Source organism: Metarhizium robertsii (assembly GCF_000187425.2).
Source record: "Metarhizium robertsii ARSEF 23 chromosome Unknown MAA_Scf_4, whole genome shotgun sequence".
Taxonomy (NCBI): domain Eukaryota; kingdom Fungi; phylum Ascomycota; class Sordariomycetes; order Hypocreales; family Clavicipitaceae; genus Metarhizium; species Metarhizium robertsii.
In genome coordinates this window covers 54,953-82,128 of record NW_011942182.1, presented here as the reverse complement: position 1 = coordinate 82,128, position 27,176 = coordinate 54,953, and the positions used below count along the sequence as shown (strand labels likewise).

The 27,176-nt window shown below is 51.5% G+C and overlaps 8 protein-coding genes across 8 annotated transcripts; 4 read left to right on the top strand and 4 right to left on the bottom strand.

Moving 5' to 3' along the window:
• Positions 1-128: 128 nt before the first annotated feature.
• Positions 129-2,195, bottom strand: MAA_08653 (cell cycle control protein cwf19; the record flags this gene model as incomplete). Its single annotated transcript, XM_007826651.1, has 1 exon — positions 129-2,195. The coding sequence occupies one exon, from the start codon at positions 2,193-2,195 to the stop codon at positions 129-131; it is 2,067 nt and encodes a 688-aa protein (XP_007824842.1).
• Positions 2,196-4,091: 1,896 nt separating this feature from the next.
• Positions 4,092-4,394, top strand: MAA_11038 (uncharacterized protein; the record flags this gene model as incomplete). Its single annotated transcript, XM_011413004.1, has 1 exon — positions 4,092-4,394. The coding sequence occupies one exon, from the start codon at positions 4,092-4,094 to the stop codon at positions 4,392-4,394; it is 303 nt and encodes a 100-aa protein (XP_011411306.1).
• A 1,561-nt stretch (positions 4,395-5,955) lies between these two features.
• Positions 5,956-6,543, bottom strand: MAA_08652 (uncharacterized protein; the record flags this gene model as incomplete). The annotated part of the gene is made up of 1 exon (XM_007826650.1): positions 5,956-6,543. One exon carries the CDS (start codon positions 6,541-6,543, stop codon positions 5,956-5,958), a length of 588 nt encoding a protein of 195 aa, XP_007824841.1.
• An 863-nt stretch (positions 6,544-7,406) lies between these two features.
• MAA_08651 (serum paraoxonase/arylesterase family protein) lies at positions 7,407-8,796 on the top strand (the record flags this gene model as incomplete). The annotated part of the gene is made up of 2 exons (XM_007826649.1): positions 7,407-7,745; positions 7,816-8,796. 2 exons carry the CDS (start codon positions 7,407-7,409, stop codon positions 8,794-8,796), a joined length of 1,320 nt encoding a protein of 439 aa, XP_007824840.1.
• Positions 8,797-8,910: 114 nt separating this feature from the next.
• MAA_08650 (Alanyl-tRNA synthetase, class IIc, core domain protein) lies at positions 8,911-9,903 on the bottom strand (the record flags this gene model as incomplete). Its single annotated transcript, XM_007826648.1, has 1 exon — positions 8,911-9,903. The coding sequence occupies one exon, from the start codon at positions 9,901-9,903 to the stop codon at positions 8,911-8,913; it is 993 nt and encodes a 330-aa protein (XP_007824839.1).
• Positions 9,904-11,522: 1,619 nt separating this feature from the next.
• On the top strand, positions 11,523-13,535 carry MAA_08649 (plc-e; the record flags this gene model as incomplete). The annotated part of the gene is made up of 3 exons (XM_007826647.1): positions 11,523-11,640; positions 11,713-12,077; positions 12,138-13,535. 3 exons carry the CDS (start codon positions 11,523-11,525, stop codon positions 13,533-13,535), a joined length of 1,881 nt encoding a protein of 626 aa, XP_007824838.1.
• A 549-nt stretch (positions 13,536-14,084) lies between these two features.
• Positions 14,085-14,699, bottom strand: MAA_08648 (uncharacterized protein; the record flags this gene model as incomplete). Its single annotated transcript, XM_007826646.1, has 1 exon — positions 14,085-14,699. One exon carries the CDS (start codon positions 14,697-14,699, stop codon positions 14,085-14,087), a length of 615 nt encoding a protein of 204 aa, XP_007824837.1.
• Positions 14,700-15,966: 1,267 nt separating this feature from the next.
• On the top strand, positions 15,967-25,825 carry MAA_08647 (uncharacterized protein; the record flags this gene model as incomplete). The annotated part of the gene is made up of 6 exons (XM_007826645.2): positions 15,967-16,313; positions 16,369-22,424; positions 22,487-23,771; positions 23,811-24,331; positions 24,398-25,170; positions 25,229-25,825. 6 exons carry the CDS (start codon positions 15,967-15,969, stop codon positions 25,823-25,825), a joined length of 9,579 nt encoding a protein of 3,192 aa, XP_007824836.2.
• Positions 25,826-27,176: the final 1,351 nt, after the last annotated feature.

Here is a 27,176-nt window from a genome sequence, read left to right as displayed (position 1 = left end):
GAGTGCAACATTGGTCTTCTCAGTAGCTGCAATCATCACTGGTATTAAAGCTGATATTCCAGTCATTTCCGTCGTGAATTTTTTCATTTAAAAACACCAAATTAAACATGCGCCGCGTGCAAACACCATCACGGCTCCTCCAAGACCCGGGTCCAGTCAAACTTCCTCCATCCTCTTTTCCACTCATCCACACGCGCATCGCCACGCACCCACCGGCCCTGCTTCTTGACAATGTGCGGCTCGGCATCGCATATCCCGCCCAGGACTTCCCTTGCAAACAAATCGCCCCTGGGCCAGCGGTCCGCATTCTCGACAATGTGCCCCAGCCCGCCATCCAGCGAGAACCAGACGTGGAAGTAGGGCATCTCCTTGGCGATGCTCCTCCTGAAGGCCATTCTGCCCATGCCGTCACGGGCCTTGGCCGCTGTATCAATGACCTTTTTGTGCTGCGACCACTCCTCGTCGCTGGAGAGAAAGGCCTCTTTAAAGTATGCCGGCGCCGTGGCGCCCTCTTGGTAGGGAATGGGGACGGCAACCATGGCCGCGTGCATGTGGCGATGCGGCACGGCGGCGTTCTCGTAAAAGATGACGTCGCGCCCTTGGTCGTGGTACATGCGCGTGAGGCTCTTCATGAAGTTGCGAATCTCCTCCCACTCGTCGTCGTCGCATTCCAAAAGGTTGCCGCGGTGCGTGATGGGCACGATGACGGCGCCGCCGGGACTGATCTCGGGCTCGGTGGTGAGGGTCACAAAGACGCGCGTGCCGAGGGATATGACGGGTGCCAGGGGCGGGCGGCCCTTGTCTTCGTGGTGGCACAGGGGGCAGTTCTCCAGGATGCGGTTCATCTTTTGGAACTCGTTGACGGCCATGTTCTTGAGGTTGATCTCGCTCTTGTGCACGCGTTTGGCGAGCTTTTCTGCGTTCTCATCCATGTAGTCCAGGTCGTTGTCGTACTTGGCGTCCTTGGAAATGCGTTCTGCGAGACGCAGTCCTTCGCCACCTAGCTGGTTCTTGGTGCGGCGTTCTTCCCTGACCATGTCCTCGATGGACATGTCGTTGTTTTCTTCCACAAGACCCCTCTCGCGGCCGCGTTTGGTGTCGACAGCCTTGACCTCCCCTCTGGTGCCGGCCAACTGGCGGTTGTCCATTATGCTGAGGACGACGGCCTCGGGAGCATTGGGCCGGGGGCCGAGAGCTGCGGCGCGATTGTATTCCGCCTCCAGCTGTGCGGCGTTGGGGGCCCGGCGCAACTTGGCCTTCATCATCTGGGCGCGGAGGCGGTTGAGAGATGTTTGGTCCATGGCTGCATTCCGTGACGGTTCTTCGGGTATGACAGTGCCTGAATCTGGTTCTGCGGCGGCAGCAGAGTCGTCATGTGCCCTCGACTTGTCGTGTTCTCGAGCTCGATACAGGTCTCCCGTGGGCCTTTCCTTCTCCTTGTACCCTTCACCGTAGATCCTGCGCCGCTCCATTTCTTCCTTCTCTTCTCGCGCGTCATCAAAGTCTTGTAAGCTGCCGTAGCGCTCCATCGCCACGTCTTCGACTGGCCGTCCACTTGCTTCGGCAGTGGTGTACACCCCCCGCAGCTTTGTTAAGCGCCATGAAGAGCCCGAGTCGCCAAATACGTAGTCGACTTTTCTCTCGGCGGTGGGTTGCTGCATGTCAGACAGTGACGATTGTTGGTCTAGTTGGTGGATGGTTTGATTGAGTTCGCGGGAGTGGGTGATTCGCTTCGGTTGCTGCGGAGGCGGCGATGGAGGCTTGCTTCTCTCTGCGCGGTGTACATGCTCTACCTCGATGGACGATGGCGCCGTCATCCATGCATCACGCATGGGAGCATCAGACGAGCCCCCGTTACTCGATGACTCCCGCCCCGTCTCTGGCCGGCGTTGCGAATGGCGTTCCCTGCTTCTGTGGCCATGGTGCCTGTGTCTCGACCGGTGCGCGTCATCGGCTTGGTCGTGAGAGTGTCGACTTCTCTTGTGCCTATGGCCGTGGTCGTCTTCATGGTCTCGGCGGCGGTGATGGCTGTGCTCTCCGTCTCTTTCTCTGTCGTCGCGGTCGTTGTGTCGATGATGATGTCGGTGTTTGCGATGGCCTTGATGGCGGTCTCGATGCTGTTCTGCCCTTTCTGCCTTTTCGCGCTCCAGCCGTTCGGCGGCAAGAGATTTTTCAAAGTCGTCTAGGCCATCCATGGCGAAGAATTAGGCTGGACCATGGACTGGCGACGGCGTGGGAATATCTTGATGCAAGGATGTTTGCGCCAGAAGCTGAGCTGGGAGCTCCGAGTACTTGGGCAGATGGATAGAAGGCTGGTCTGCCGACGGTGGAGCCACCAGAGAGAGTCTAGACGAATCACGACGTCGGACTCACCAGACCAGACCAGACGTCTTCCAGTTCTACATGTACGACAATGTAGGAGAATATCATATAATATATTATATTAATGTTTAATTGTTTTACTCTGTAGTCAAATAAAATTACACGCATTGTACAAGTATCGTGCAAGCGTAAAATCTAAAACAGTATTGGGCTGTACCAGGCCAAGGACACTAGGAGACTAGAAAAGTAGGCCGTCTCAGCGCAATTGGTGCCGCGCCATAATATCAAATATTATATGATATAGTGTGACAGCTGGATGGCCGATCTGGTTAAAAAATAACTACTGATGAAGGTAACCAGGTTTACCAAGCGCCTAGATAGGGGCGGATTCCGGAGCCCATTAAATTTTGTAACAGGTCACTCTGGGAGTGCGATATGCCTTAATGATCTATTTGACCAACTGATGCCTTATTAATAGGGTGGTTTTGAAGACACCTGATAAGCGCCGCTGGCCCCAGGGTATGTTTATAGAGATATCCAGTGTCACACGGACATGGCCCAATATTTAAGGTTACACATAAAGTCCCTCACCGACTTCTTGTATTTAAAGACGTCTTTGGCCAACAAGGCCTTGAGGAAAACCAAGGACCTTTGATACAAAAGACTGTTATGAGATGAATTGAGCTATTTGATCCAAGCGCTCTTGAGCCCTTTTCACACCAGGTTCGTCCAGGACAGGGAGATGTCGCAACCCTAAAGTTCAACCCCAAATGTGCATGTGCAGGAGTGAATAAAGGGCATCAAGTTCAAGCGCACGGGTTGTGTCCTCGCCATTGCCGACGCCAGTCGTACGGGTTCACCTGGTGCAGTCATCATGTAAAGCACTTTGGCAACCTGTGGTGTGTTCTCGGGCCCAGCAGGGTGAAGCTACTTATGCATGACTTGGCTCCTTGAGGCCGCATATGTCCTGGTACACAATTTAACTCTAACTGAAGAGGCAGTGTACAAATTGCAATTCAAAAAAGACCTAGGTGGAGGCGTAAGGTAGCGGTTATAATGTATAACAAGTACAGCTTGCTGCTTGATATTCAAGGTTACCTCTACTCCGTAGAGCACATGCATCGAGGGCGGCCCGTGACGGTGCCTCGTCTCATGTAAACTTGACACATCTCATGATAACATGGCGCATGATACAAAAACTTGATAAAAAGATGATGCTTGGCGAATTTGAGTTTTGATAATATATAAATGACTCGCTATTGCCACATATAATAAGTGCATTAACAAATATATTGGATTATTAGGCGTAGCATGAGTCATGCTTGTGTGCATCATCTAGCAGTGTAGTAACGTCACCGGTCGCACAAGTTAAATCATTCAATACTTTAATCCGAGTCAGAATACGGAGTAGTCTCCAGCTCTATGGTTTCATGTTTACGAGTTTATGCCTTGCTGCCAGCTCAAATGAGAGGCCTTCCGATAACGCAGCCCGTATACACGCGTCGTGTACCGCTTCCAAGGCATCGAATGCTCCAGTATAGTACCAGTATAGTATGAGGGTATGAGTCTGGGCAACATGCTAGTCAGTTCGATTTATGCATGTGCAATTACGTGACCCTTGGAAACGCAGCTCTCAACACAATACGCCGTCGTATATAAATAACAAGCCTTGCCCCTATCTTGTTATTGAGATTTAAATCACGCCGTATTCTGCCAACTTGGTTTCTTTTAAAAGCAAAAAAAAAGCCTTTTTACACTACCTACCAACTATGAAGTACTCTATTACTCTCGGTTCTACTTTTATCGCCGCCGCTCTCGCGGGACCTGTTTGGACGCCACCGACAAGAGATTGTCCGGGGGTCGGTTCAGTCGAACTATTTACGCGTTTTCGAGACATGCAAGACGAGTTCTGTGGAGGCGAAAACAAATTTGGTATATCAGAGTCCTCATGCAAGCTCGAGGTTCGTCGTTGTGTCGAGGGCATCAAGCGCGTATGCTCAGTCGACGATGGCGCTAGTCAATTGGAAAAGTGCATGGACGATAAGAAGAATACCCATGATGAACTTGGATAGTCGGGAGCTGGGAAAACTCCCGGGCGTGGTAGTGGCGGGAAGCCCAAGGATGACGGTGACAAGGGCTCGTTATGAGGGCTTGGAACGTAAAGGTTCAATTCAATAATAATCTCGTAGGATATCAAAGGGCCTGAGTTGCTAAGAGGAAGGAAGGGAAAGGTGACCGTTATATATACATGAAATGAACGCCCGGGCCTAGGGCTCTTGCCCGGGCATGTGTTCAAGCCGTGTAACCAACAAGTCCCGTATCGGTGAAGCCCCTTTATTGGGCTTCACGATCTGTTGGGCCTTTTTCGTGTAACAATGCCGATGACATCACATTCGATGATGCCGCCCTCCCTCCCACCAATTTCGTCATGGACAAGGCTCCCTCTGGTTTCGAGAAGGAATAAGGTCCCCCTGCCTCCTTCGGGATAGTCTGGTTTCAAGAGGGATTATATTCTATAGCCTGGGTACTTGACAAGAGTCAAGGTTGGGTCTATTTAGCCATTTGCAATAGTAAAGGCGGAATATATCAAACGTGGATTATCCAAAGACCGGTTCAAAGAAAAAGGCAACAGTGAAATACTGCCACCAATACGGAGTAATATAGGCTACCGATGCGCTATACAGTCAAGTACTATGAACACATAAACAATACAGCGCGACCTGTATCAAGACGGCCATGACCGACCGACGTTGCTTACCCATACAATTATAGCCACGACGCAAGCAATAAATGCAGCGAATAGTGCCGAAGCTCTTCTTTGTTTGGAGTAAATTACTAGATGCCATATTGTCAGACGGAAATGGCCTGTTACACAAGGGCTACGATCACGGAACCAAAACCAGAGCATCAAACCGTCTTGCCAGGATTGTTTCCGTCCCGCTTGGGTCTTGATTCGGCGGGCATCGGTGTCGGCAGGCCTGAAGGCGTCGTCGCTTGGTTATGGCAACGTTGCGCATTCGTGAACCGTCGACAGTTGTTCCCACTGCGACAGCTACCTCTACAGGCGGATTCGCACGCTTGGTCTAGCAACCGCTTTGCAAGAGGAAAACACCTCCGCCAAATAGCACATGGAATAGGCGTTTCAGAAAATTATTCTGAGTCGTCAACTCAATTCATCAAAGCATCACGAGCAAACAGTCGTTCAGGGAAGTGGGCGTCGTAACGTCCCGCTTCGCGAATATGTAGAGTGGCAGAGCATGCTGCCAGTTCATCCACATAATTTTGTATTTTGTCGGCGTTATTGTCGAGGAACAGCTCGAACACCCCCTTGGAAGTTTGAAACATGTACGAGGCGTGGATATGCCATTATCATCCCATATGCGCACTGGATTTCTCGACAAGACGGTTATTCTTGCGCACCGACCCATAGGGTTGATGCAATTCGGAAGTAGTGCCTACTGATACCGGACATGTTGCTTCTGGTTAATTACAAGCCGTAGTCGTCTGAACCGCTCGATCCAGCCACCCGGGTAACTAGGGTTGGCTCGTCGGAAACCAGACAACCTGTGCACAGTCAGGATTGGCAGGCTTTGCGGCCCAAACCACCACGGCGGCGTTTAACCACCCGCCCTGTCACGGGACGCAAGGTCTGGCTGTGCTGGTTTCCAGTAGTGTGCTGCCGATGCTGGCGTCTCCGGACACGCTGGAGCCCTTGCCCGGTTTCAGAGCCAGGGCTGACGAGTTTTTCGTTCCTGATGTTGCTTTTGTGTTCCCCAGCTCCAGAGGTCCATCAAGAAGCTCGCTTTCCAGACGGGCTGTGTGCGACTGAAGGCAATCTGCTTCCACTGCCCAATAGCCCTCGTTATCAATAGATTGTCGGTGCTCGTCAGTGTCAATGTCTTGTTGTTTTAGGAGAGCTTCCACGCCGACACAGATGTTCCGCCATCGTTCCGCCTCAGGTCTGTCCTTTTGCGATTGTCGTAGGTAAGCTTCCAGCAAAGTTAAAGCCTCGACTTGCCAGTAATCTTTGTCAGATATAGTATGGCGCGCGCCATAAACGAATGCAGCATCGAGATTGTAAGCTGCCAGCTCGGCTGACCATTTGTTGGAGTGTGCCATCTCTGTCGGGAAGTTGATCTCAGGGGTGAGCTGTCGGAGTCTATTATCGAGTTCGCTTACGTCCAGCTCGGGCAGAGGAAACCCAGGGGGCGGTGTATTCATTGTACGTGATGCGTCGCGCGGGTTTTACAGCGGTTGTGTCGAGATGTTTCCTGGCGAATGTTGCGTGATGCACATGCGTTGTCTCGTAGAAATCAGTGAACACGGGCCATCACGCGTCCGCATCCCTTTTGACCTGAAAGCACAGCGTAACCTGTTGCCTGACAGCACAAAATACGGAGTAGACTGACGAGTACAACGTCAACTGGCATATATCAGAAGAGGGTGTCTTTATACTACTCAAGTATGTTCAATGAGACGGCTATCTATCGGCTTACTGGATGAAAGTCGAAGCTCTCAAGTTCCTAGGTACGTAATTTACATCGAAATCTGACAGTACTTCCCACCCTATATCTCAACCGACAGCGAATAGCGTCGCGACAAGGCAGCCGCAAATGTGGTCAATATTTTGCCTCTAGTGTGGCGCGTCAGAGGGCCTAGAGCGCCGGGTTCAATGTTACCTTTAGACCATGAATGCCAGCAGAGCCGCTTTCAGAAACACTTGTCGTGACTGAAAGCGGTGCCTCAAAGCGATGCAATGTTCCCCACTTCAAGACACGTCTGGTCCTTGCCGTGAAATAGAGGAGAAAACGCCAACGTCATATCGTCCACCGAGTACATGTACCCGTTGGCAACCAAGCACTTGAGAGCTTCAGCTTTAACTTTAGCCTCGGATAATCCTCAAATGCTGTCTGGTGGAACCGCCAAGGTTTGAACCCCGCACCGGTCTCTCTAGCTCCGGGGTAAGGACTCGGATATATTTATGGATTGATGTCGAATGTCGAGCTCAAATGTTGGATGCGCAACCTGCGACCGCGCAACCAACCAGCCAGTAGTTGCACCATCTCACTTTGATCACAGCTACCATGGCGGGCGGACCGTCTTTGGCTTCCTCGGGAGCAATTCTAGTCCTGGCCATCTTTGCGGCCTTCTTTTATACCGCCGAGCTACCGCGCGCCAAGGTTGTGCTTGGCTTCGGACGCAAGCAAGGCAGCACCGTCGTCGCAAACGCCAACGACTTCCACACCATTCCCGACACCGTCCACTGCGAGGATCTTCACTACCACGAGCCCAGCCGTCTCATCTTTACTGCCTGCGAAGGCGTCGAGGCCACCCGATATGCCTGGTTTCCCGCCCTGGGCCACTTCGACGACCCCAACGTGGGCCTCAAGGCCCAGGGCAGCATCGAGGTCATTGATCCCAATGTAGGTATACACCCTTCCCCGAGCTTGGTCACGGTGACTATATGTGTTGTATTGACGCTCGCCCGCGCAGACGATGAAGGCAAAGAAGCTCAAGTTCACCAATTTCAACGGGCCGTTTGTGACGCATGGCATTGACGTCATCGACGATCCAGACAAGCCCAAGGGCAAGGCCGTCTACCTCTTCGCCGTCAACCATCTGCCGAATCCCGCCTTCGCCGAAGACGCCAGCGAACCCAAGGCGCGCTCCATCATCGAAGTCTTCTACTACGACATTGGCAGCGATTCCGTCGAGCACGTCCGCTCCGTGTGGCACCCGCTCATCACCACGCCCAATGACATTGTCGCCGTGTCGCCAACCTCGTTTTTCGTCACAAACGACCACTTCTACCGAGACGGCATCAAGCGCGAGATCGAGACGCTCTACTTTGGCGCCAAGTGGTCCAACACAATCTACGTCGAGTTCACCGAGCTTACCGACGGCTCCTTCCGCGACAGCGACGTCGAAGTCAAGGCCTCGGTCGCGCTCGACGGCGTCCACAACAACAACGGCCTGGGCCACGGCCGGACGCCGTCCGAGGTTCTGGTCGTCAGCTGCGCCAGCGGCAGGCTGCACATTGCCGACGTCGTCTCACCCAAGAGCGACGGGGAATCGCCCAAGATTGCCATCCGGCAGTCTGTCGCGTTTGATTCCACCCTGGACAATCCCAGCTGGTTCCGTGACCCGTATGCCAACTCGACGTACGATGCGAGCGGTCTTGTTGTCGCTGGTCTGCCGAGAGCCGTCGACCTGGCGAAGAACCAACACAATCCTCGGGGCACAGACGGCGCTATTGTGTGGAAGGCTACGCCTTCTCGTGACAAGACGGCCGGCAACGAGGAGATGTGGGTGAACCGGCTTTTGTTCGAGGACGACTCGACGCACATCCGGACGGCGAGCGCTGCCGTTCTCGTTGCGATTGATCCGGCGAAAGAGAAGGGAGAGCGCAAGGCTTGGTTATTTGTGACGGGCTTCATTTCAACAAACGTGGTCGCGGCCAAGGTGGCCTTGTGAGCGACGAGGTGCAACCTGCACCGCCGGGGAGTCATGCAGGGACTCCATTCAACATTGCAACACCTATCGAGTATGCTATTTTTGGGTCAAAAATGTGCAAGGAATGTAGAGTAACTAAACACTCACTGTTAGACGCCGCGGCGTCGTAGATACGAGACATGAATGGGATTTGTATTTCTTCTTTCCCCTCTCACCACGTCTATAGTCTTGATGTCCTTCTATTACACGCTCTTGTTCACAGCCCAGGGCACATGCCACCGTGTAGCTCACCCGACTCGTGCCCTTACTCCTGGCAATCTTCTTGACCGTAGTCTCGCCACACAAGTCAGTCGTGTCGACGTGCGTCCCCCCGCAGGGATAGACGTCGGCACCGACGATGCGCACAACGCGGAACTTGTCCTCGCCGGGGGGCAGCAGGCGCCGATCGGGAATCAGCCGCGCCAGGCCCTCTCTGCAAAAGTCGCGCTCGGTCCAAAACTCGACCTCGACGGGCATCGACCTCGCCAGGTATTCGTCGACGCGCCTCTGGATCGGCTCCTTCCACTTTCCCTCTATGGCGCCCTTGAACTCGCAGCCCGCGCTGTCGGGGAAGTGCGAGGCCTTGAGCTCGTCGAAGCCGGGGATTTCCGTCTCGAGCAGACTGCGCACGGCGGAGCCCAAGACGTGGCCGGCCGTGTGGAGGCGCGAGTGCAGGAGGCGCTTTTCCACGTCCAAGACCTGCGTCACTTGGTCGCCGGGCTGGACTTGGGACGCTGCGGCGGGCGTTGGGAACGAGCCGAGGTGCAGCACTTGCGAGCCGTGGACGGCGTCGATGCGGACGGCCTTGACGTGGAAGGACGAGGTGTGGTCTGGCGGTGAGTCGGCTGCCGTGGTGCCGTTGGGGCTCCAGGTGATGAAACCCTCGTCGGAGGGCTGTCCGCCGCCCTGAGGGTGAAATATGGTCTCGCTGGTTACCATGACAAAGTCGTCGTCGGAGCCATTCTTGAAGAGAAGTCGATTGGCGTCCTCCAAACTCGCAAAGGAGCGGACCGAGTGCACCTTTGTCACGAGCTCCGTGAGCTTCCCGTCGTACTGATATACATGTTTTGTCTTGCCGGGTACTGTCATTTTCGGTTACTGGTATCAATTGATGGCATCGAGGGAATCGGCCATGGTGGAGGGCTTTTCTAGTCATGACGAATTGTTCTAGAAATCTCTGGCCGAGGCCCGAGGGTGTGGGGCCGTTGGTTCTACGCCCTTGGCGTCGTCGAAGGGCGGAAGTCAGTTTCCCGAAGTGTCTGCAGCGGCAAATGTCTCGTTGAAACCAAGTCTCTCTTTGCCCGACTTGTCTTGGACTTGTCTAAAACTGTCGCCATGGTGCATAGCCTTTGCTGCGGCGGCTGCTAAAAATAAAAAAAAATAAAAAATAGAAAAAGAAATAAAACAAAAAACTCTTTGCCATAGTGCCGGCAATGCCCAGGAAAACATGTCGAGTCCATTCCGCCTTGGTGTGGTTGATTGGCGGGTGTCGCGTGCTTGATGCTTGAACAGGTCAACTGGTCGATATCGTGGTAACGACGGTGGCTTGGCCTATCGATCAAAGCCTCTTCTTATTGGGTCAATGTTTCCACTCCATGGCTTCCTGTCGGGTGGCGTTTCGGGTTATAGGTGAAAGACTCTTTGAAGTCGACCACAGCCATATTGGCTGGTTAACAGCAATGTTTAACAGCATAAATGACCATGAGTGAAAAAATACGACACGGTTCCCCGTTCCCGTCTCCCATTCGTGGGGTAGCATTCGACGGATCAAATAAAAAAAAAGTACAGCCACGTGGTCCATGGCCGGGAACTTGGCGACTCGGTGGTGCCAATTGTTTCCATTGTTGTACAGCGCGTTTTCCAACACGGCAGAAACGGGATTTTTGCTCACATGCCAAGGACAGAGCAGTGTAGTGCAGCTTGACCCGTGATTTCCCAGTACTACATGTACTACATTATTTAGTCCCGTCTTCCTTCTCCAATGGCTCCACAGAACATCTTGTTCGAGGAAGCTAATCGTCATGTGGCCGGCATCCGTGATTCCATTGGCCGAATCGGCTGTGCAACTGCCGAAAGTTGACGGGAACCTGGTTAGACTGCTACCCAAGTTATCAATAACTAGATGAGAATGGACACCGAGGTGCCTTTTTTTGATGAGCAAACTCGTCGGCTAGCGAATCCTGGCTTCATTTATGCACGACATCGCAGGGGATGCAAGTCTCCTTGCATCAGACATGCCCGCCGCGAATCCACCCTCGTGGCCGCGGCACCGACCATTATTGGTCTTGACTGTCGTTTGAATGGTCCGTGGACGTGGGTCACGGGGATACAAATCATCTCGAACACTGTCGAAATGGATGGCATTGTTGAGACAACGTGGTCTTGTGCAGAGTCCATGTATTGGGGAGCTGTATGCGTCGTATTACCACCCATATTTTTAAAAGACAAATACACGTACATTTCTTTTTTTCCCATGTCTACAACACACCAAGGGGTGTGGCCTATCAGGGACTTGACTAGTTCAAGCTAGCCGTCGTGCATACAGCGCTCATGCATAATAGACGGACTCGTTCTACGCCAAGCGATGCTTTCCCGTTGCTCATGCTAGCTCTGTTCTATAAATTCTAGGTTCCCCATGTTTCACCTGATTTCCCCCCGAACCATGGCTGGATAGGTTTCTGTTCTTGCAAAGTCACCCCCCATGAGAAATGGCTGGACTACGATTCGCTGGCCTTGCGCCAATCTTGGTGCTTTGTAGCTCACTTGCTGGAAACGTCAACGCTGCCGGCTTGGCGGACATTGACCATGTCGTCCTCTTCATGCAAGGTAATCACGTCTTTGAACTTTGGTATGCTTGTGTTATTCATTGAGTTGACATTGACTCACCGGACTTGCTAGAAAACCGCGCGTTTGATCACTACTTTGGTACCATGGCTGGTGTTCGTGGATTTGGTGACGCAAACCTTCAGAAAAATAACGGCGTGCCCGTTTGGAAGCAGCTCACTACTCGGCAGCAAACCACCAAGACGGACCATGTCACCCCGTGGTACCTCAACTACCTCGGCGGGAACTGGTCTGAGGCAACGCAGTGCATGACTGCTGGCAGCAATGGCTGGTTTGAAAACCACGCCGCCTGGAACTTTGGCTCAAACGACCACTGGGCCATGAACAACACTCCCTGGAGCATCGGATTTTATAAGAAGCAAGACCTTCCTACGCAGTGGGCCTTGGCTGAAAACTGGGTGATTGGAGACATGTACCAGGTAGACACCTCTGCTCGATTGTTTGCTTGCCGCAGGTGGCCTCAATATTGACAATGATAGGAATCCGTCGTTGCTTCCACCAACCCAAATCGTGTCAGCTGGGTTTCAGGCTCCATCAATGTCCCTGGTTCGCCGCAGAAGCCTGATCAAGGCGGCAATCCATATATTGATAACAACGAGACGCCCGGGTGCGAAAGCGGTGGTGTCAATTGCTTTCCGCTCAAGTGGAAGACTGTTGCCGAATACTATCAGGATGCGGGGGTGTCTTGGAATGTGTTTCAGGACGCCGATAACTTTGACGACAACCCATATGCTTGGTTTGATCAGTTCAGACGGTCCACCAAGGGCTCTGCCCTGTATGACCACGGCCTCAAAGGTTCTTCTCTTGACTCATTCTACGATCAGGCTGCCAAAGGAACTCTGCCCGAAATATCGTGGATTGTAGGCCCCATGCAACTATCTGAGCATCCGCCCTACTCTCCACACGACGGCGCCTGGCTGCAAGACACCATCACTCGGGCTGTTCTCAACTCGCCCAAGTACAACAAGACTGCTTTAATAATTTCATACGACGAAACCGGGGGCTGGTTTGACCATGTGAATCCCCATCATTCGCCTGACGGGACACCGGGAGAGTGGCTCAACGACCCGCAGGGCAAGGTTGGGCATACTTTTGCCGGCCCTGGCTTTAGACTGCCATTTTACATTATTTCCCCATGGACTCGCAATGGGGGCGTTTACACGGAGCACTCGGATCACAACTCACAAATTCTGTTCATCGAAAAGTGGCAGGCTGCCAAGGGCAAAAACGTCCAAACCAGAGAAATGGTTCCCTGGCGCCGCGAGAACATGGCTGATTTAACTAGTGCATTTGATTTCCAAAACCCAGACTACAGCATTCCTATTCTCCCAACTGCTCCTAAGCCACATGTCAATTCCAAAGGCCAATACGATGGATCTTCATACTGTCAGTCCAGGTTTCCAACCACCCGGCCTCCCGTTCCCTACACCGGAGACGGCGTCATCGAGGATCTCGCCACCGTGGTCGAGCACGGCTTCAAGCCAATCCGTGGCAAGCTCACCGAGGGACGCTACCTGGTGCTGGAAACGAATGGGCACTCATTGACCAACGCTGGGAGTAAGTCTACTGCGAGCGCAACCGTCACCAAAAGCACCTCAAACCACGACAACATTGCCCACAGATGGATTGCCCATGCCGCACAAATCGGAGGCGATGTCTTCACGTTGCAGAGTGCGAGCGACAAGCAGTATCTTTGCAAGGACGGGAGCCTCTGCGCCGACGCCAAGAACGCTGAAGCGTTTACGGTCCAATTCACCGCCAGCAAGGGATATAGCTGGAAGCAGCGGGATGGAGGCAAGTACCTGTCTGGTGATGGGGCCAAGCTTGACTTGTCTGGCGATGCCAAGTACTGGAAGATTTTCAGCGTCAGTTACTAATATTGGGCCGTGAGCAAAAATGCTACTCCTCAAGTAAGAGTGGGAAATATGTGTTTCAGGTACAGAGTACGGTATGTGGCCATGAGTTGGCATGGAGCTTGCTGGCGGGGACTGCATCGTCATGAGGCGTGTTCCCAATTACAAAAGTTGACATGTTTCGAGATGTGCCTGATAGTTGTATATATGGTAACATTCACCTTTATTTTAAGAGCATCACGGCTAGTCTCTATCTCTGGGATGGCTCGTATGATGATCCAGGGGTCATGTACATGATGGCACAGAATAAAGGTAACCAAATTATTCAGAATTGCAGCGGAGCTTGTTGATATTCCAACTTTATCGAAGTGGCTCTATGGCGTAAGCTAGCGGGTAAGCCCGTGAGGACATGTTGGCCGTGAATCAGAACCACGGACAAGGTACATGGAAGAATGGAAAAAACTTTGCCAACATGTCGGGTGCTTCCACTCCCCAGATGGTCGTTGAGCCAGAGAACCCCCATTGACCCCAAGGCATCTTGTCAGAACCCGCCGTTTCCCACACATGACGGCATTATTCCTGTGCCAGTTGTCGTTTTGCTTCCCTAGCATCCTCCCTAGACATGCCATGTTTAGCCATAAACTCCATCTTCTCCCGCTTCGTCGCCAGCTTCCGATACTCGTCCCCAAGCGGGGATATAACAGGAATGTAGTACATGTTACGGTTTGCGTCGCGATATCCATAGAGGTTTGGCCGCCATACTCGTCTTTTGGGTACCACTACCTCGCTATTCTCCGCGGGCCCTGGAATATCGCCAATACTTTTATCTTCAGGACCCTCCAGGACAGCACCGGTTAAGCTCATCCCCGCAGAGCTGCCGGCCAGACAAGGCTCATCTCTCGAGCTGCTGCTGGTAATAATCTGGCGGCAAGGATCATCGCCACTCCTGGCATAGAGAACGGAGCTGGTCTCCTCATCGGCTTGGTTGCTTTTGACGCTATCGAACAACTTGTTCTCGTCGCCCATGCAACAGTTACCAAGTGGATTATCTTCGCAGACGACGGAGATGCTCGGATTCGAATCATGACAGTTACAATTTGGCCGACTGTCCTCAGTCGATTCCCACAGAGTAATGTCGACTGGACCGTCTTTATCATGACATGCTTTGGTTGATTGAAATGAGTCCATATTGTTTGTGACAACCGTAGACGCTGACACTGAAAGATATTGGAAGGTGATTAAAAGTGTGATACGAAGCATTTTAAATACGCAGGTAATTATGGTAAAAGGTGTGGGTGACTACTAAGCAGGTCCGTGTGACTAGCGTTTGTACCTTGGAAGCTTGTGGCTTGCAATTAGATTTTTGAAAAGAGAAAAAGGTCAAGTTTTTTCTTTCAAGTTTTCTAGTTTGCCCCTACTTTCATCGCAATACGAGGCTGGACGCTGGGTGAAGACAGTATTCGGGCATCAGAATCGCGTCCATCGGGTTCGTTGGCAATCGTACAGGGCACCGCGCCCGTGTCAATCAACTGGCACGCCCGCAGCACAGACATCAATTGATGTTTTGCCAGGCATTGGGTGTCACAATTGGGAGGTATGGATTGAACTGTAGAGTGCCTTGAGCCATGGGAGGGTGGCCTCCTTCACAGAAAATGCCTAGGTTCAAATGATCAAAAAGGACAGAGTTTTCGGTTTGGTAGTAGGTTTGCTAGCTGGCTTCTAATTAATGCATATGTACAAGCTAAGCTGAGCGTAGTAGGTAAAACAATAGCCAGATGACTCACTCGTTGACAATGGAGCCAGTATGTTATTGGCCTGCGTGGTGGCGTGTCTCAACTGCGACGGCGATGTGATTTTTTGATAGTCTTGACTCTTTGGTCTTTGGTGTCATATGACGGAGCCTTGCCGGGGAAAGAGTAGCGCGAAATGGAAAAGAGTTGTACTCATCCACCTCGTCTCAGAGGAGATGTGAATCGAGTACTTGGGATTGTGGCGTGTGCGCCGTGCATGTTGCTGTCAAAGTCTAAAGAGGAAATTGATCATTTCAATGTTTGCCATGGGCCGTTCCTAGCGCCGTTTGCCAAGCCCCACTTTGGGTGCTGGACTTGCACAGCACTAGCACTGCCCAATTGACGCCACTTTGCGGTTTGTGAAGTCAAGTTCAAATGCTGGCACCTGGCGGCACCTGGTGCTCGGTTTGCTCACGGCGAAAGCCATTTATTGACCGGGGCCAAACTTTCACTTCAATGTTATAACTTGGCATGTCAATATTACAGAAGACCGGGCCTGTGGGCAGCCCCACCAACTCGCTTGGCCGTTTGCTTGCCATCTGTCCCTGTCTTGCGTTCTCTTTTGTGCGTGACATCTGGAGCAATTTCACACTCATCATCATCACGCCCAAATCAACGAGACCCAACAGCTTCATCTCACGGGGCTTCTCCCAGGGCATCTCCCCATGCCGGAAAGGTCGTCTCAACCACAGCTGCTGGAGGCTGTATTTGACCATCTGGTCTTGCCGCCCAGGCTTCCAGCAGCTCCAGAAAACGACTCTGTTCCGCTCAACCGGGAGCTGACCGCGCGCTTCCTCGACGCTTGCAAGCAGATGAGGTGTCGTGAAACCGACAACCTTTGGAACACGGTAGAGGCATCCTTGCTCCTGACGCAGCATCTGAACCAGGACCTCGCCTCCAAGGAATCTCTGGTGGCAGCATTCTCCCAAGTTGCTCAAAACGAATCCGTTGCCTGGCTTGTCCTTCACGCTTTGCAGCAAAACGCTGTCATCATCATTCACAAAAACAACGAGTGCGTATCTTATGTAGCTTGCTGTAGACTTGTTCCTCACTGACAAGTTGCATAGCACCAACGAGGTGGTTTTCGAGGCATTCGAGGCTTCACCTACTGCTCTGGCTGTACTCGAAGCCAACCACGCCCTTCAGTGGACTTTTCCTGGTCGTTCCGTTGCTATAGCTGAGTCCGAGTTCAGCAAAGATTCGTTCCAGCATGCTCTTGCAGACTTCTTGGAGCAGGCCAGTGAGGTTGCCTTGGACAAGTTTGCAGCCCGAGCATCCAAGGGAGGGGACATGGTTGTCGAGTCACGCGATACTCCGAGCCCGGCGCTCATCACCGAAATGCTCTTGTCGTTTCTTGAGGCCACGGGGAGGGCCTTTCCAGTCCATGCCGTTCAAAAACGCGTCAGAGACGACGTTGTGCTTAGATCGCCCGAAACTCCTTGGAGGCGGTCTCCTTACTGGCTGGCGCTTCGAGTTGCCGTCCAGCGAATTCTGTTGACTTCATGCGGCGATGATATCCATACAAGTCGCGTCCACTTCAAGTTTGCCATGTGCGTCGTCTTTGCTCATCTTTTGACTGACTGCCAGCCCGCTCTACATCCCGAAAAGACTCTCATGTTGCAGGCCAAATTGTGCCGTCGCCTGGCCAAGCTGCAAACTGCCATGTCTGGAGCTCCCGCTGCGCTCCAAAAACTATACGAAAGAGAGTTCTCCAAGACAAGATCCTTTTTCGAATCCACTCTAGCCAACGCCAAGCGGGCCATGACAACTCTCTGGGACGCCCACAAGAGAAGGGCAACTCGTCCCATACCACTTCTTCCCGTGCGCGCTCCCAGCAGCGATCTGGTCTTGAAATTACAAAACAGCCGCAGTAAGCTACAGAGCCTTTTGACTACCGGGGTAGAACCACCCAAACGACAGGGTCTCCTCGGCCCTCCCTCGCTCGCTGAAGGAACAGTGTCTCAGGTCGACAAGCTCGCAACCCAATGCTCCAAGCTCATCGTCTGCGACAGCGAAACAATGTCGGTGCTACATGGTTCATTTCCTTCGCCCGAAGCTAAATGTATCAAGCTTTCTTCGACAATGCTCAATTACATGAAAAAGGTTGGTTACTACTACCGCAACAATGAGATTCTCATGAGCCAGTATCTGCTCAATCTTTTTGAGCTTTGGGTTGCTATCGACTCTCTAGCAACCACGATTTGTCCCCTTCTCCGAGACTATCACCCCGTATTTGTTCCCGAGGCTATAGACATGCTTTGTCTCATGACAAGAAACGACATGGAGCGACTCCGCCATGTGCAGCGATATATATCTGACCGCATCAAGCGCTGCAAGACCGGCCATGGGACCATCTTCAGTCACCCCGGTTGTACCGCGGCTTTCCCTGCAACACTTTTCCGAGACAACGATGACAGCTTTGGCCTGCAACCTCTCAGTTCACAGATTGGAAATGCGTATGCAAAGTCCGCGCAGGCCAAGAAAATAGAACTAGATCAACTCATGGCCAGATACGAGGAATTATCAGACCAAATTCAGCAGGGGGTCTGTTGTTGCAGTCGCATGCAGAACGGCCGTCTCATTGGGAACCGCTGTGAAAGATGCCGGCAGGCGCGTCGTCGTAAGCGCCTTAAAATCATGGTTCATGAGGCATTCCTTCCCGAAGAAAAATCGGCCAAAGCGGCCATTTTGCTCGAACTCAGCATGCCCGAATATCTCTGCTTGTATCGGGATGCGACCTGGGCATTGAGGATGTTGGGAGTGAAGGAATTTGAGGAAAGTTGTGCGAATACCTATTTAGAGGACTTGGAACCTCTGCGGGAATTTGAGCACAAAAATGTGTCAACCTCGATAACTTTGGCATCTCATCAGAAGTCTTTTTTGCAAACACATTATCGTAAGCAAAAGATGCCCAAGTCTGAAGATCAAGTGCTATTGCCCTTTGGTCCGGATTTTGCATACTATGACCAAGAAAACTGCATATGGCCGCACGAGCATGACGAGGCACCCTGGTATCATCATTTACTCGGTTCTTGGCTTCCTGAAAGTATTTTAGATCCATTTGCCGACGCTTCGTTATACATGGACAACTCAGAGCACCCGAGCTCCTATGAGATTGCGGCTCACCAAGATGCATGCCCCCGAGACATGTCTCCCCATGAGTACACAGCATATCAGCGAGCCATCTCGGGCGTATACAGACGATGGATTGTGCTTGTCTCTGAGCTTGGATCGACAAATCTGAATCCCAGCAGCGACACGACGTTCAAGTTCTTTACACGATTGGCATTACAGTCTGGTCCAGATCAGACGTCGGAAATCTTGGGCAAAGTCCATTCTATTTTCCACGATGTGGCATTCTGCGAAAGATTAGAGCACCAGATTCGACTACGTCTAAATGCCCTGCGTTCTGGCCGAAAAGACCTAATCTGCATGAGCACTCTCACAACTCTCAGCCTACGATTGCACAACTTGTGCCCCAGTGATTTCAGGTCAAACGTGGCCAAGTTGCTCCGTCAAACCCGGGAGGTTCTGTCTCTCTGGATATCTCAGCTTCGTGATGAATTGAGGCACACAGACAACGGGGAGACGGCGCGGAAAGCAGCCCACAGTGCATTTGGCGCCGCAATGCTTTACCGCCAAACTTTTGACATTTTTCTGGCCCCCGACAATGAGCCTCGGTTTGGGGGGGAAGAAGCCCTCCATTTTTTCCGGGCATCCATCGCGCTCTCGGAGAATCTCATTGTAAACCTAGACGACGTCCCCCCCCAAATAAAGCAACTACTGGTTCAGGATATGAAGAGGGCTTACTCCATGAGCGACAAGATCAGAGCATGGACGCTTTCAAATTTTTCTGCATTGGAGACAGTCATCAATGAGACTTGGACAGATGCGGGGAGCACGGAGTCTCGTTCATTTTCAGAATGGAACTTCCTCAATAAGGGGCATTGGATGGCATCAAGAACCGTTGGAACGGGACTGGTCGCCTCCCAGACCGTTCACTATCATGCTCTCCAGGGACATCTCTTGATAGATGGTAAGCCGTTGGGCAGACTACCCCTCAAGATCAGAGATGACAAGAATGTCTTGGAGCTTTTCCAGGGGCAACACCTACTTACAAGACCCTCGGGTATGGCTGGAATGGAATATCAGATCGTCAACAGTGTCAGCAACCACGACGTCCACGTTGGGATCAGAAAAGGCAAAGTGGTCATTCGTGCCAAATTCAGGGGCTACATCATGGAGCATGTTCCTCGAGAGATCTTCAAGGGCGACACAGTGCCGGACCTTCCTTCTGGGCTAGTTGATGGCTGCGTGCACTGGTTGAACTTGCGCACGGGTACGCTTGAGATGCGTCGAAAGCCAAACATATGGTCCTCAAAGTCTTCCAACTGGGTCTTGAATGTTCGAACACGAATGGCCACCCGCCAACAGAGGATGGGCCTGGTGCCAGGTGCAACGACGGCCAAAGACGGCACGTGTCTCGTCGAGCCGCAGTCGGAGGTAGGGAAGAAGATCATGCACATCTTTAAAAACTTTGAGAATCCAGGGAACTTGACCATCTATCAACCACTAAGCGACAATGGCCGTCTTTCTGTTGAGATCAAACGTCTCGAAATGCGTTTCTTCGTCAAGACTAGAGGCTTGCTATACTCTCAGCAGCTTCAATCTGAAATTGATCCAGTGCAAGATATAGGTACACTTTATGGTCTTGAAAGCAAGCTCGTGCTGCGCAATGCCTCGAACTCTCGTCGCAAAAGCGTCATGGTTCCTATTGGACCCCTTTCCTGGGAAAGACAGGGGTCACATGTTTCAGTCAAGATCTCGAATGAGGGCACCTATGCTCTGTTCACTGTTGATCCTCTCCTAGGGAGACTCAACTGTGCCCCCGAGCCTTCCCTGTTATACATGAAAGCTTTGATTCATGCCATAACATCCTTCCCTATACCAGACGAGCTTACTGGCCGGACAGGAACCGAAGAGGCTTGCCTATGCTTAACCGCTGCCCAAAGCCAGCCATGGAAACCACTTGACACTCCTTCGAGGGAAATGTTGTCCATGATCATGGCCATTAGCCCGAGGCGGAAATACTATCCAGAACATAGGAGACTTTACCAAAACGTTTTTTGGGACCAGAGCTTGACAGCCACAATCCAACATGAGTATCTGGCTATTCACGCAGGAGATATACTTCGGCAGTCGCAGGTACTGGATATCCCCGAGAACGCCACAGATGAACGAGGCCAGGTTGAGGTGCATCTTCCAGACCTACATCATCTCGCTCTTCGGGGCATTATTCGTCGGCAGGTTTATGAACGGAACACGCATCCTTCTGCTCAAAGAGTACTATCGCAGGCCAATGACAATAGGTTGTACATGCCGCGTGGCTCTAGTTATCAGTCCAAAGAAAGTACTCGAGTTTATCGCGTCATCAAAGAACTACGGGAAGGATCTGGCGCGATTTCGGAGCTTCCTGAACTGAGCTCCATCTTGGAGAAGTGGCGGAATATCGAAGGCTTCAACGGCACCTTGACCACACTGAACATTCAACGAAGTTTGAATGCGGATGCATCTCAGGCGTTTTGCCCGTTGATAACAAGGTTGAGATGTTCGAATGGCGCCATAGACTACATTGCTCAATTGAGTCTTGCACTCCACGCTTTTGGCGAACAGGCCGACACGGAAGCCATTGCCTGGCTGGTGGCTCTCGCAAATAACGGCACGATGCGGGATGTTGAACCGCCCAAGGTGGACAGGTTCACGGATTTCCGCCCTTTTCAGAACCTCGACAAGTCACACATGGAGAATTTGGTGGCGGTTGCCCAGGATTCTTATTCTACTTACGTATCCACTTACGCATCTACTCGCGTCAATTGCGATCAGAAGCGCAAATCTCGTCTCATGGGGATGGACGAGTACGAGATTTGCATCGCGCAAGAGGCAGACTCAGTGGCATCTTGGCTGGAAAAGGCGTGGCCCGATATTCCACTCACATTCGCCCGGTTTGTGGAATCTTGGACTGAGTTAGAAGTCAAGTATACGGATGAGGTAAAGGCCTGGGAATGCCTGGGGCCAGAGTTGCAAAGGCTGTTGCAAAACCTTAGCTTGTCGGATTATGTTCAGTCTCTTGAAGATGAGGCGGAAAAACTCGGAAACGAATGTAGCAATGCCATGTTGGCGTCTCAAAGAGCTTTGCATGATGCGCAGCCCAGTTTCTCAACAACAAGGACAGCTGCTCAAGTTTCATGGACAACTCTTCAAGCTTCAATAGCAACTCTTCAAGCTTCATGGATCACTCCTCAAGCCTCAAGCTTCCCCAGGGATGCGTACCATGTTCCATGTCTTACCAAGGTGTTTCGAAGTAGTCCCGGAAGAATTGAGATCTTTTCCACAGATTCTCAACTGCCAAAACCCTCGGCATTAGAGGCCTCTGGTCAACCCAAGGACTATGGTATTCTCGAAAAACTTCCGCGCATTTCGGAAGAACTGTCGATGCTGCATCAAATAGTTCAACCTTTTAAGGCGGCTCAGAATTTGATCAAGCAGCAGTATGGCCAAGACCTTGAGGATTCAATCGCGGCGATGGCATGGGATCTTGAGCAGCCTCAGCTGCAAACTCTCGAGCTTGCTATGGCCGGGCTTGCGTTGACTACAGGAAGCTTGGAAGCCGTAATTGCCGCAGTCAAAAAAGATCTACGTGAAAAATTAACTCTCGTTCAAAACGATATGTCTAGCCAGGACGCATGCTATATCTGGCTTGAAGCAGGTCACTTGTGGCCGTGTGACTCTCTTGCTGCCATCCTCGAACAGCTCCGTCTCGATAACTTCAAGCACCTTACCTTGCAAGTCAAAAAATCATTGGTTCAGCTTGGAATCTTGGTTACCAAACTGCAGCAACTTCTACGCATGCATGATGCAGAACGGTGTGACGATAGAAAGAGGCTCGACGAGGAGAAGAATAGCACGGGTCACTCCAACTGGACTCCAATGCTCTATCCAGAATGGCTGTTGCTTGAAATTGACAACAATATCCTAATCAGGCCTCTTCAGGTGGAAGTAGCAAAGGCTATCATTTCACCGCAATCCGGAGAAAACTCCGTTCTGCAAATGAATATGGGCAAAGGTGAGAGGCGTGATTCCTCGCACGTTCTTCGACTATAACTGTATGACTGACTACGTTTTCAGGGAAAACATCTGTTGTGATGCCAATGGCTGCGCTGATTTTGGCAGACAAGACCAAACTCTGCAGAATTATAGTCCCAAAAGCACTTTTACTTCAAACGGCACAGGTCATCCAAAGCCGAATTGGGGGCCTCATCGGACGCCAGGTTCGTCACGTCCCCTTTGCGAGGCGATCACCTTCCGACGCACGCACATTGTCTCGATATCGGGCCATTCACGAAGAGATGCAGGTGAGGGGAGGGGTGATGATTTGCCTCCCGGCGCATATTCTTTCTTTCAAGCTGAGTGGGATGCAGCGCCTTGCAGATGGACAGCAGAAAGTTGGAAAAGAAATGGTGGAGATTCAGCGCTGGCTAGATATCACTTGCCGCGACATTTTGGATGAGTCTGATTTGACCTTGTCCGTCCAAACGCAATTGATCTACCCCAGCGGGGACTTTACTGTTGTTGACGGCCATCCGTATCGCTGGCTTGTTGTGGAGGAACTGCTAAGCTTGGTCGAGAAGCACGCTTCAAGTCTCCAGGACCAATTCGATGGCAAGATTGTTGTCGTTCAGAGACACCGATATCCCATCATCCACTTTCTGACCACCGAACCGGAAGATGCACTAAATGAGCTTCTTATCGACGATGTCTGCAACGGCCGGCTGCCACGACTCCAAATACAAGAATCGAGCTCAGATAATGTCAGATGTCTCAGGCAGATTATCAGCGGTGCTCAGGTGTCTTCTACAGTTTGGGACAGCGCAATCAAGTCCCTCAAAGATGAAGCTTTTGGACCAAAGATTCTCTACCTCCTTCGAGGACTTATCTCAGAACGTATTCTTCTGCTCTGTCTCAAGAAGAAGTGGAACATTCAGTATGGATTACACCCAGCAAGGCAACCCATTGCGGTGCCTTTTGAAGCCAAGGGTGTCCCTTCGCAAGCGGCCGAGTATGGACATCCAGATACCGCACTTATCCTTACTTGCCTGGCCTTCTATCAACAGGGCTTATCCAAGGAGCAGGTTAAGCAAGGGCTGCAAGGAATTATGCAATCAGACGACCCAGTAGCTCACTACGATCGATGGATTTGCTCGTGTGCCTCCCTGCCCTCGTCTCTTCGGTATTGGAATAGTGTTGATCTAGGGAATGACCTACAAGTGGAAACACTTTGGGGATATCTGAGGTTTGACCGCACTGTGATAAATCATCATCTTAACACCTATGTTTTCCCTGTCCATGCTAAGCAGTTCTCGGTGAAGATTCAAGCATCAGGCTGGGACATTCCTCTACTGCAATCAGGCCTGTTGCAACCAATCAAGCGGGCACGGGACGGCCATGATAGCCTGACAACGGGCTTTAGTGGGACTAATGATAATAAAAGGATGTTGCCGCAAACTATCAAGCAAGATGACCTACCCAAGCTACTTTGCACAAATGCGGAAGTGCTGTGCCATTTATTGGAGAGCAGAAACAAAGACTGCCACCTAGCTGCAAACGCTGGGATACGATTTGACGAAAAAGAAACGCTACAATTTCTTTGCGATAAGGGAATACGCATACTTATAGATGCGGGGGCTCACATTCTGGAAATGCAAAACGAGGACGTCGCGAAAACATGGCTAGATATTGACACTCAGGCGCACGGCGCAGTATATTTTGGGCCAAATGGCCAGATCATGGTTCGGTCAAGGTTTCAGAGGCTCGCAATGCCGCTTATTGCAAGTCCTTTCGCCAACGATCTAGAAACCTGTGTTGTGTACATTGACGAAGGACACACTCGTGGAACAGACTTGAAGTTGCCTATCAAAGCGAAGGGGGCGGTTACATTGGGCTTGGGACAAACAAAGGATCAAACCGTTCAAGGTGGGTTTTCTAAGCACAGTATCAACGAAAAACTTTCTTTAGGGTATTTGATTAACACGTTGGCAGCCGCCATGAGACTCAGGCAGCTCGGAACAACCCAGTCAGTGGCATTCTTAGCACCACCGGAGGTGTATCACAGCATACTCGACGTGCGTAGAGCACACACTCATGAACCGCCAGGCCCTGTGATACCTACTTCGGTGGACGTCGTACGCTGGCTACTCGAGCAGAGTTGTAAAGCCAACGAACAGATCATGGCTCTCCATTTTTCACAGTGCCAAGATTTCTGCCGCCGCACCGACATTGTGTGGAAGTATCCCAACTTTGCTACCAACAAACAGCACCTGGAGAGAGTCCTTGAAGTGGTCCGACAAGAAGAGCAGCAAACGCTGCAGCAGATGTACGGGCCAAGGACGCAGTCCGAGCAGGTTGGCCTCGTCGAATTGGCTTCTCGACAGCTCCAGACATTTGCTCTTAATGTTGCGGGTATAGCCCGCCACGGGGCGTCGAGCTGTTCCTCTGCATTAATGGAGGTGGAGCAGGAGAGAGAAGTTGTCTTTGAAGTTGAACAAGTACGTGAGAAACAGAAGAGGACGGAACATACTGCACATGAATTTCCTGGGGTTGACCATGCCATCATGGTTTTCATCACAACGGGTCAGCTAGATACCAAGGCTGCTGGCCAACGAGGGCCTTTGATGCAGGCTTTTGACTACGTGGGAAGTACAAAGATTGGGAAACAATTTGGTGTCAAGTCTACCAGCTCCCGTTTCTACGTCTCTAGGGAGTATACTCGTACAATTAAAGTCGGTCGCGGCATGGCGAGACACGAGATCTTGGTGAGTTTGAGAACGTTGCCCTTGTCTACCGCATCATCCGCATTCTAACTGTAATCAGCGACCCGTCCATTGGATCCTGTGGAATCCATCGTCAGAAACAGCACTGCTCATCATCCCGCAGGAGGCTGATGCCATCATGCCGGTGCTTCGAAACATGGACACGCCTCTCGTCTGGTTACTTGGCTATACGGCTCCGGTGACAAAGTCAATGCACGTCTTCAATTGCCTTAGCTACCTGGCCGTTCCGAACTGGCCAAGAAATTCCACACTACCTACCTGGCTTAGCATCGAGGTCGGTATTTTGAGCGGGAGATTGTACTTTGAGTTTTCAGAGTACACCGCTCTTCTCAGCTGGTTGGGCGTTCACCCGGACGAGCAACAATCTGCATCTTCTACGGGCATTCGGATCAGTGAACCTCTTCAATTTCTGCAGGAGTGGGTTACGTATAGGCGCCAGACAGACGACATTTTGAACACTCCTGTTGGATTTGTGTGCCAGCGTCAACACCTACATGAGGGCCATTTCTTCTTTCTGGGCCACGAGTCCAACTATGAGAGTGCCGCGAGTATTAGCTCAGACGAACCGCGCCTTGAGGAGACAGATGAAGATGGCGACGCCGACGATACCGAGTCGACTGACGACGCCGAGGAATGACAACATCGACATGGTAATGTTTCGACACAGAATTGACAGGCCCCGGATACGATCGAATACGAACGATGTTTATAGGAGACACGCAATTTGAGGCGTGGAAGGACTGCAGTCTGTGCGATACGTACGTATCCGTCAGACTTGCATGGGTGGGAATATTGATCCAACAAAAAGATTTGGTCGGCTCGCGCTGTTTGCTGTTGCGTATTTTTGGTGGGCCAATAGTGGCTACATGCCATTGGGGCGACTTGAATATTTTATCATTGATGCTTCTCTTGGATGCCATGTGCGCTGTGCAAGCTGGTTAGAGACGCAGTCTGGATGCAATATTGCGAGAGTTTTGACACGAGCGGCCAAGACGGGTTCGGGATGGAATTGTAGTCATCTTGTAAAGTAGGATCTGATTACGATATCACTTTTATCATTGCCACATGATTGCATTCCCTGATATGGACAGCACGTGAAATCACATCCTGGTAATGCAAGTCGTGTTGCGAATCTAAAGGTCCTTGGCAATAATAGAGGGAGTCAAGTCGCATCAATGCCCTGCATGTGCTATCGAATCCTTGGCCGAAACAGCAATTGGCCAGTGCAAGCCTTGAATTCAGCCCCGGCGCCTGAGCTGTTGGTGGTGGTGACATTCCCTTGAACAACCAGGCATGGGTCCGATGCAAGGACACATCACGCTTTCGAGGTCATGATTTGTTTGACCAAGCGTGTGGCACCTGCTGCATGTACTAGGAGCTCTCCGTCCACCCTCAGTTTTCACGACTCGCGGCGTGTGCTCGTCGCTGGTTGAGTCAGGCGGCGGCTGAGCCAATGACACGACGTTTCAAATGCTAACCAGGATGGAAATGCCCCAGCACATGTTCCAAGTACACACCGGCTCGTCAATAATCATGCAATATTTGCGACACTAGACCACTTGCCACGGACAAACTCGTCGACTGCCCCGAAGAGCGTTACGCATGCGACTTCAGTCTACCGAGGCGTTATCCGACACACTCGCGACTTTGCCTAAGCACGCGCTGGTTTTGGCATCGTTATTGATACTCTGCCGATATATCATCTCCCCATTCTGGCTGGCGAATTGAATTCAATTTCCGTTCTATTCGAGGCTAGGCACACTTGATCTTCTCTCTGGATGGTCTAGCCCTTAGCTTTCAGACTGAGCGCCCTGACGTCTCTACCAACATAAACCCTCCACCGGTTTATCCTTTGCAAACACAATCCCTTAGAAACTGATCAATTCCAAATAGGCTCATCTACTAGATGTTAATACTTGATCTTTATTCGCGCTATTTCCACTTACCATAACCAGACCCATTACCCTGACGGTTCCTATTTTTCTTCT